The 10,483-nt window shown below is 32.7% G+C and overlaps 1 protein-coding gene across 1 annotated transcript; it reads left to right on the top strand.

Annotated features, from left to right (window-relative positions):
• Positions 1 to 1,053: 1,053 nt before the first annotated feature.
• LOC127792849 (40S ribosomal protein S14-like) lies at positions 1,054 to 4,344 on the top strand. The gene is made up of 6 exons (XM_052323465.1): positions 1,054 to 1,180; positions 2,183 to 2,302; positions 2,434 to 2,479; positions 3,136 to 3,221; positions 3,409 to 3,538; positions 3,963 to 4,344. Exons 1-6 carry the CDS (start codon positions 1,178 to 1,180, stop codon positions 4,028 to 4,030), a joined length of 453 nt encoding a protein of 150 aa, XP_052179425.1. The 5' UTR covers positions 1,054 to 1,177; the 3' UTR covers positions 4,031 to 4,344.
• Positions 4,345 to 10,483: the final 6,139 nt, after the last annotated feature.

Genomic DNA, 10,483 nt, shown 5'->3' with positions numbered 1-10,483 from the left:
TTTCTTACGTATTGGGGACATATTTGTTAGTATTATTATCTTTTCTGCTCATCGTATCCATTTTTGCCAAACCATGTGCATGTTTGCCAAATACCCTCTCTTGGAAGGGAGTTGTATTAATTATTATCTTCTCTCATGACATGATGCCTTTGGAGGAAATTGGGAGATACAGCACGGGTTTGTTTAGCACTGGCCTACCAACTTCCATTTTGCGCTTTCATCCTTGTTCTTCAGTTTGTCATACAATTCCTTGAAACTTTTGAACTTGAGCCATAGTATTCCAATGCAAAAATAAGTGTATTACTCTTGGAAGATTAAAATGCCACCTAATGTGGTAACCTAGTGATAGTAAATATTCATTTGCATGATCTAATGCTCCAAATTTGAGGTTATGGATTCAAATTATAACTAGGCTATTTGTGGACCAATGTGAATGGTCCCTAATGTGTATACAAACAAGACTAAGCTGTGAATCACAGAATCGAGTCTAATAATATGATTTTATGCTATTTTTGATAAAAAAAAAAAAATTCATACTTTTTATTCACATAATTTGGTTCTTGTGACTTAGAGATTTAGCCTTTAATGGATAGAATATCTATGTAGATAATATCAAGGAATTGAATATTTATAAATTATTATAATTGAAATATTTTAGTAATGTATAATTATTATTTATGAATATATTATTTTACATAAAATTTATATTTATTTATCGTTATTCAAAAAGGTAATTCCACCAAGGAGTTTCTTATTTGTATATTGATTATGTTAGTTATATTTTTATTTTTCATAAATAAAGTGAAAAAAAAGATTAAAAAAATTAACTTACACCCAAAGAAACCTACATAAACGAGATTGGTTGGATTCAATTCAATTTAGCTTCATGATAAATTCGGTTCAATTTTGATTTCAAAGGTTTAGAACTAATATTTTTCAGTTACGCAAGGACACGTCAGAAGGGCCTAAAAGAGAAAAATAAAAGAATGAGGGGTGCCTTGTAGAATATTGAGGACATGAAGGGGACACTTTTACGAATTTGAATTCTTTTCTTCCCACTTTAAAACCCTATTCCATCTCTGCTCACAGAGGGGAGGATATATAACGTACTCGCGCGGCTAAATTTGATCCTTCTTTTTGGCTCTTGTTCTTGCTCTAGGGGTTTCGAAGCACAGCCATGGTGAATCCTCTTATCAACTATCTCATTCGTGTATTTCGTCGATGTTTCATATGCCTGTATAGTTTCATTACCTGACCTGTGTAGTTGCTATTTCTGCATATTTGAATACTCGATCTGATTTCGATTTTGTATAAGAACATGTACCCAATTTCAAATCAAAACCCTGTTTTGTACTGCCTATCGGTTGACTATCTTTGATTTTGGCTTTGATTTTTGGGCAACTAGATGGTTTATATTTGAATTGTATATTTAAATTCGAATGGGCGTCAGTTTTTTTCCCCCCCTTTGTTTTTTCTGAGCGTTCGTCTATAAGCATGTTTTGGTAATTTGCTATGCAATGTTTGTGTACTTTACGGTTTTTTTCAGAGATACCTGTTTACAAGCCTATATTGGATTGATAAGAGTCTGTCGTAATTATTATGTTATTGTCTCGTCCTTTGAGTTTGATTTGGAGATAGAATCATTACTTCTGCACATACCAACTTTAATTTTGCCACTTCTTATTGATACTAAATGAGAAGGAGAATTGTATGTCCGAAAGTAGCTGAAATTGAAATTATTTGAGCTCTAAAGATAAAAAAGAAAGGAAAAAGAATGAACAAAACCCAAAAAAAAAATGAAACAACAAAAGAAGCAACAGGAAAAAAAAAAAAACTCTATGCAAATACAACTAAAAAGGAAATAGTAGAACAATTGATGATGATGATGATGATGATGATAAAGAAAAAAGAAAATTCGTCCTTTACAATTGCGACTGAGATGATGCTATTCATATGATTCACGTTTGAGCATTGATTATCCTGGGTTGGACCCAATTATTCGGTATCACAGCCAAATGATACGGCCTTTAAATTTGTGACTCCCAAGTAGTTTTTCAATCACTGACATTTATACTTATGCAGTCTGTGTTGGATTTACATGAATGAAAGCTTGATCTTAATGTATATTTTTACATTAAGCTTCTTGTTATTTGGTATCATCTGTTTGTGTACCATATAACAGTCAAGGAGGAAGGTTAGAGAGCCAAAGGAAGAGAACATAACTCTTGGACCCACAGTAAGAGAAGGCGAGCTTGTTTTTGGTGTTGCTCACGTTTTTGCATCATTTAATGACACATTTATAGTAAGTACGGAGGCAGCTTATTGTTTCTGCATTTTGGTTTATTTCAATTTTAAAATCAAGCCACAAAAGTGGTCTTCTGATTTATAATTAGGATAGGACCTTGATTAACAAGCTTTCTATGTAACATGCAGCATGTGACTGATTTGTCGGGAAAAGAGACACTTGTCCGCATTACTGGTAAGGCACTATAGCCCAACAGTACAAAGATAAAACATCCATTTCTTTGGGGTTTAAATGGGACCAGAAAATTCCGCAAAAATCAGAGAAGTTGCCTAAGAGGTTCAGGAATGTGCTGGTGATTATGTGCAAAAATAAGATAAAATTGTTTGATCCCTGAAAAGCTTGAAATTCTGAGAAAATTCAGATTCGGTACTCTGTTTTTAGGCAGCATAGAGTAGTAAACATGTAGGGGCAATATGTTATGGTCATTTCAATAAAAAGTGTTAGAATCTGGAAATGTGCCCGCTGACTATACAGATGTTAAATTATGCTGCTACAAAGTTGTGTGAATTTTGGTAAATTTAAAATTACTGTTTCTTTTTAAGGAAATGAATAAAAGTGCCCAAACTTTAAGGGGATTTAAAGACTGGAAGTTGAATTACATTTGAGTACTAGAGTTTTTTTTTTTTAAAAAGTTACTTGACAATTTTCAATTATTAAAAAGTATGGGTCATTACAGTGGTTTTTTTTTGGGGGGGGGGGGGAGTGGGGGTAAGAAAAAGTATGCATAGACTTGACTTATTGTTATTGTTGCAAGTAAAAGTACGCATAAACTAGACCTTAGAGAACTGCCTAACATAACATGACATGGTCATTTTACTTTTTGAACAAAGGTGGCATGAAAGTTAAAGCTGACAGGGATGAGTCTTCACCATATGCTGCAATGCTTGCAGCACAGGATGTTTCACAGAGATGCAAGGTTTGTCACATAATTCCCTTTTTGCTTTTGTCTGACTATCGCTTCAACGTATACAAGACTTGTTAGAACAAATTGTCCAACTTTTAATAGATTACAGTGAAAAAAGCTTGGTTGTCATTGTTTTGGACTCGATTCATCTTAAGTCAAGGTAGTGAATTTGATATGTTTGCTGTTTATATCTTAATAGGAACTTGGGATCAATGCTCTTCACATAAAGCTCAGTGCCACAGGTGGGAACAAGACAAAAACACCTGGTCCAGGTGCTCAGTCTGCACTCCGAGCCCTTTCTCGGTCAGGAATGAAAATCGGCCGTATTGGTAAAAAAATATTCCTATTCTCTTGAAAACACTTTATTTTCCAGTAAGAGGGGTTTTTTTTTTTTTTTTTTTTTTTTTGTGGGGTGGGGGGGGGGGAGCAACTGGCTGCCGATATTGAGAAACTCCAGTTATGCTTGTTTAGCACAAATATGAATCATTGAGAATCTACACGTTCAAAAAAAAAAAAACTGGAGATTTGGGAACCAAAATTTGATGATCTTATGTACCTCATTTTTCAAAATGGACTTCTGTTTTGTTCTTTTTTTAAGTACTATCCCCTCCACCAGATTACGTGTTCCTTTGGCCTGTTGATATATATGAATCCATGTTTGATAGTGTTCCTGGGTTGAGGTTTTCATTTTAAATTTTTTAAAATTAGTGGTTTCTGTTCCAGAAGGTTTTGACTTCCCCTATTATCTTTCAGAGGATGTGACTCCAATTCCTACTGATAGCACTCGCAGAAAGGGTGGTAGAAGAGGGAGAAGGCTGTGATCTAGCTTTCCATCTCCAATTAAAACCATTCATGGTGGCTCATCCCATTCAATGGTGTTTCTTCCAGGGGGAGCAGAGGTTGATGCCATTATTGAAACTCATAATTAGATGACAGTCATTTTGCCATGGATTTGAGCTTCTGTTACAAGTTTTAAGACTAGAGGATGTTTCTAGGTCTTTAAATTACACAATTTTTATGACTAAGTAGGAGGTGTACTTATTTTTAACTTTGAACCCTGTTTCTGTTTTTGTGTTAGCCATCTTCATGATCCAAGGCCTCCTTCCGGCCGCCTCAAGCCCTCCAGATCTATCTTTTTATCTTCTTTAGAAGGAATTTCCTTCTAGCATTTGAACTATTGATCTCACTGATTTGGCCAATCCGTTTAACACAAAACATATGCACGGCTATAATGATCCTTGCCATGTCATCACAAACCCTTCATAGAAAAACACAAATGGGCGACGGTCTCACATGCTTTCTCTACAGTTTATGCTGTTGATATCATAATTGACCTCTCCCCCTCTCACTCTCTCTCTCTCCCCCCCCCCCCCCCCCCTTTGTGTACGCCGTTTATGTTAAAAGTGATCTATTTGTGCCTCTTTTTTTTTTTTTTTTTGTGCCTTGGCACAAGTTCTATTTTTTTTCCTTGTATACTGTTTATAAAGGGCAAGCTTCTAAGATTGTTCCTTTGGGACCAAAATAAGTAACAGGTGTAAATTGTGTAGTAATACTAAAATTGTTCTTTTGAATAGTATTTTTGTTAAGAGAGAGGCTATACAAATACAATCTCTTCCACCCTCACAAAGCATGCGGCTCAGACATCCAGGGTGGGGATGCCATGATTTGTGTGTGCTTTTTCATGTTGAAATTGACTTATTAGTGTTGTCATACCTTTTTCTATATGCCATGGCAGAAGATTGATGTGATCATGGCTGGTGTTGGTCCATCAACGCAAAACCTTGGTACAAAATCTACGAATTGTTCTAGGAGATTTTGGTAGTAAGCCATATATGGAGTGGACAATAGGTTTCGTCCATCCAATAAAACATCGAACAAACAACCAAAGCACGGTCTTGTCTTTATTGGAGGAGACAATAGGTTTAGTTACACACATATGCTTAGAAGAAGAAGAAAATAGAGGCAAGGAGACACCAAGGATTGATAATCATGATACAAGTAAAGACTGCAAGAAAAAAACAAAATTGGGAAGCATTACATGGAATACAATTATGCGATAGCAACATGTGGTAAATTTCAATTGCTGCTATTGTTGTATTTCAAGTTCAAAGTGTCCTTTTCCTTTGTTTGCTTTGATAGAAAAATTAAGTTTCCTGTCCATTATGTCATGGAAGCAGGATAAAAAAGCACCCAAAAAGACCATAAACAAAGGATAAATTAGATAAGGTGGTCCAGATTCCGAGTTCTGCTATATGGACTCTTTGTTTATTGTTATTGTCATTACAATATGTACATATAATCGGTCAACTATATGGACTCACTCTTTGTAATGGCACTATGAACGTATCAAATGCATTGTTATAGATGGTCACCCACAAAAAAGAAACCTTACATTATTATTCCTTCCCCTAAAGTGTTAACTGATGATAAATTTTGGGTTCATAAGATGAAGGAATTTACTTAAAAGAACTTCTTTAATAGATTAGTGATGAAGGAATATCAAAGTCTCCGTGTACTCATTAAGTCAATTTTTTCATTTATCAATTTTAAGTGAAGTCAATTTCAACACCCTCTTGACTTATACTCACTTTGTAGTGATTTTAAATTGGCTTCGATATCCTTGTAACAATATATATAGATCTTCACTTAAAAATGTTAGCTGGGAGTAATTTTGAAATCATTGGATTGTATAATATACCTAAAATTTCTCTAATGGATTGAGTCATGATAATTACATGTCAAATGATATATTTGATGCTTGTTCAATGCTGATTTTATAGTTGAATTGATTCCCCTGGATCAAATTTCTTTTAGGATCCGATTGGCAATCAATGCATTTTTAGTACCTACACGTGCAAGAAGAGGATTGCCATATGAGAGAACTATTTTCATCAATGACCTTAATCTTGTATTAGTGCTTGATGTTGACTTTTTGCTCAAAATTGGTAGTGGAAAAGATGAGTTGGTAAAGACTATATGATACGGCATCTTAACAAACTAAAAATTTTGATGGACATTAGCTATTAGAGAAAGGCAACTACTTAACCAAATCTTTTATTAAGATTTGATACAAGAAAAAAGTTGGTTAGTCCACCATAATACGTAATAGTCTAGCAGCATTATGAAAGATCTTATAAATTTTTTGAGTTTAGGGTTTGAATCTTAAATTCATTTTGTTTGTGAATAATTCAAATTCATAATCGTTAAATGAGTAGTAGATGTAATGTTTAGTTCTATGAATTACAATAGAAGTTATAGTCTTAAATAACATTTCTTAGCAAAGGACCCTCATAATTAGCCTTAGAAGAAGTTGATATCTTTTATCCATGTTTGATCTGGTTTTTTTGAGGACCTAATTTTACTCTTTTTTAGGAAAAGAATGTTGGTTAGCTGAGGTCATTGTGGAACATGGCACTTCAATCAATGAATTTAGAGATTTTTTTAGGAATGTTAGATATATCAAATAAAGACAAAATAACTTAAATGAGTTTTTCTTTTAATATCATATATTTACGTACTATTAATAGTTATTTTTGGATGACGTTAGCAGTTAGCACACCTGTTTGTTTGGTTATGGTTAAATGTTAGTGTATTAATTTTGAGCAAGGTTGGAAAAAATAAATAAATCAGGAAAACCACGTTATCAAATTGAAGTTGAATGAAGAAGGATTAAGAATTTCGTACAAGAAGCAATCATTGACACTTTCCTAATCCAACTTGGTCTCTTGAAAGTTCATTATTCAAAATAATTAATTAGTAAGATTATTCTGGAGTTGGTTCTTATACGAATCATCATCTTTATATTGGGTTGGGTGAGGCCAGTGATGACACCATCCATCCCTTGAACAACTCAACCCAAGTCAAGTGTGTGTTCCCAAGAGAAAGGGAAATTATTTTGTAACTTTATTGGTGCAATAAGTTTTATTGCCTGTATATAGATTATGAAAAAAGTTAAAATAATGGTAATAAAGTGGCTAAAGGCATAATCTTTCCCTCAATTTTTTATTTTAAATCAAATAAATACTTGGATCAGCATATGTGTTACACATGCAATTGAAGTGCATGCAACACCTTCATCTTTTTCTTCCTCTCATCTCGTCGCTAGCGATCGCCACAACACCATCATCATCTTCTTCTTCCTTTCTTCTTCATCATGCTCCCATTGGCTTGACCAATGTTAGGCCCACATCAGACCGCACGTGTAACTCACGCACAAATATTTGTTGCACTAAGGTATGTAGTTGTTATAAAATTAGTAGTTGAAGTATCTAATAGGTTCAAAATTAAAAATTGAGAGACCTAATAAGTTCTTGTTTAAGTTAAGAGGATTAAATGGTTACGTGATAAAAGATAAGAGGTTGATTATGCTTTTAACCTAATAAAGTTGTGAGCATGAAATCATGTGGGAACCAATCATATATATATATATATATAGGACTTGGGTTGGGGATTAATTCTTATTTAAGTACCAAACAAGAAAGTAAATTAATAAGACAATCATTCTTTGATGAAATGGTCTTTGTTTCCTATTGTATTATTATATTATTTCTTAAAACACAAGTAGATAAGCTTTCTTTTCTTTAAAGGCAGTGGTAGAGAGAGACAGAGAGAGAGAGATTGTATTATTTGGTAAGGCACTTTTTCAATTTTTCTAAAAAAAAAAAGGGGATATCTGAAGATTAAAGCAATCAATCAAACAGCATTTTTTATTTTGAAAATTAAAACAAAAAATTCTCCTCAACAACCTTTTAGTTTTTTTTTTTTTTTTAAATTTTTCGTACTGTTTGTTGACCGCTTGGTATTATGAATTATGAAGCTATTAATGTAGATGTCAAATTGTGACCTCCAATGTGACAATTCTAGATTAATGGCTAGTTGACTAACATTTTTAGATAAAAGAAACCAATGATGAAATTAAATATTCAACGTGACATATTATTATATATAATGCCGGTTCAACCAACATTTCTTCATGAATAAAACATTAGTTTTTATTTTTTATTTTTTAGGGTAGGGGGGGGGGGGGGGGGGGGTTATTCAATTTCAGTCGCAATTCAATGTTTGAATGTAATAAGTCATATAATAAAGCATATTTAATTATAAAAATTAAAAAAAAATGAGTTGACAGTTAGAACACAATTTCCAAAGGCAAAAAGGCATCTATCCATCAACTATGACACCACAGGGATGCTCGTTTAAAATGAAAGGCGGCTATTTTGAAGAAATCTCAACCACGGCCCATTTAATAATAATTTATTTAAAATAAACCATCTATCATTAAAATTTACCAAAAAAGAATAAAAAAAAAAAAAAACATTAATGTTGACCACTCCCAATCCTTTTGGCACGTTTTTAAAAAGAGTAGTAATGTTTCAAAATTGAAGGACTAGAAAAAGAAGAAGAAGAAGACATACGGATTTTACTTTGTGGACCTCCAATCCAAAGAGATGTCGTCGTTCCATGCCCATGCCCAAGGGGACACCATCCATCGTTTTTACGAGGGACATTGGAAAAGGACGCAACAATGAAGAGGACTTGGACATATTAAATAGTTCACATCTTTAATAAATATGGTCTCATCAATTATATTAAATAGTCTACATCTAATAATATATATATATAAATGTCCTACCTATTATTCTTGAAAATTTAATTTTTATATAACACCTTTAAAAGATTTTGAACTTAAAATCTCAAGCATATCCACAGTATGCTCTTGTCATTGTTGCTGTTGTCATTGATTTTGTCATTAGAATTACTATAAGATGTAAATTACTATTCTTTTAATCTTATAAAAAGTCATTTTATTTATATAGCCGCCACTTTTGCCTCCTGGGTATTTCATTTCGCCTTCCCACTAATATCTTATGAAGAGAAAAAAAAAAAATTAACTAATGGCTTATTTCATAGCTTAGAGCCTGCCTCCAAGAAGATTCCAACATTCAATTCTGTGGGCAACCAGCAACTTTCAACTGATTTCTATTAACCATAAATGAAATTTTACCTTTCAATATGTACTGAATAAATTAATCAAATGGACATGCTATTACCCATAAACTACCACACATAATAAATAAATTAATTATCTGCTATTGGCTAACTCTTTCTTTTGTGATTAGGTGTTGTCATAGTAGTTGGAAGATCACCTGCTTATCACATAAGTGATTGTTTTTTTTTTTTTTCTTTTATTTTACAAAATGAATAAAACACAATCTCTCACATGTGGCCATCAGTGGCACTGTGCTGCTGCCCCTACGACTTGACCTTGCCACCCCAACCCAGGAATAAAACACACACACACACACACACACATATACATATATATATATAATTAGTAATTACAACCAATCATCTTAATGTTAAAACCCTAATTAAGCACATGGACCCTAGGTGTCAGTCCAGTAGATGGATGGCCCCTAATTGATAATTCCAATAGCTCATCAGAACCTCAAACTCTAAATCTTTATATGGTGAGATTGATTATTTCACTACATAAATTTTAGTTTCCTTAATACTTTGGTCATAAACATTTGACAAGATATAATTTACATTAAAAACAAATTGAGTCTTTATCTTTTTCTATTTATTTTACAAAATATTTACTAGAGATAAACTATACAAATAGGATTTTTTTTTTTTTTTAAGAATATCTATTATACTAAAAATTCAAGAATTTCACCTGAAGGCTATGGATGATGGATGGACCAGTCCTAATCTGAATAAAGGTACATCTTGGTGACCTGTGGATGTGGTCTCAACCAAATAAATAAGAAAAGAAAGAATTATTTTATACATTATATAATCTCTTCATCTTCTTCTTCTTCGTTCAAACGCAGATAGCTTTCAAAACTATCTTAGAAACTATAATGTCCCATAAGAAAATTGGTGACTTTTGACCAAAGAAGAATGTAATCTTCCTAATAACATGTGATCAATTTTCTCTCTTCAAAGCCCGAATCTTTGACAATGCCAATGGCGTGCCAACATGGAAGTATGGGTATGATACCAAATTTATTTCATAATATTTTTTTATATACAAAATTGTAATAATATAAGTAAAAATACCATAATGATAAGATTATTCTTTCATAAAAAAAAAAAAAAAATCGTGTTTTCGAGTTATACAAATATCACTTTTTTTAACTTTAAACAAGATGAAAAAATATTATGCACCCAATACTACCATGACTTATAAAAGTACAAAAAGGGCAGTCTAATTTTATTTCATATTGTAGGGATAAAATGAAAAAAAAAAAAAGAAGTGATAATAGCTA

This window comes from Diospyros lotus, unplaced genomic scaffold (genome assembly GCF_014633365.1).
Source record: "Diospyros lotus cultivar Yz01 unplaced genomic scaffold, ASM1463336v1 superscaf1, whole genome shotgun sequence".
NCBI classification, from domain to species: Eukaryota; Viridiplantae; Streptophyta; class Magnoliopsida; order Ericales; family Ebenaceae; genus Diospyros; species Diospyros lotus.
Note: the sequence above shows the minus strand (reverse complement) of the source record. Positions and strands in the feature narration are given on the sequence as shown.

Excerpts from the sequence above, each read along its gene's own strand:
- LOC127792849 (XM_052323465.1), top strand. Across the intron at positions 3,222-3,408 it reads ATGTTTCACAGAGATGCAAG|GAACTTGGGATCAATGCTCT; the intron begins GTTTGTCACATA and ends ATATCTTAATAG. Across the intron at positions 3,539-3,962 it reads AATGAAAATCGGCCGTATTG|AGGATGTGACTCCAATTCCT; the intron begins GTAAAAAAATAT and ends ATTATCTTTCAG.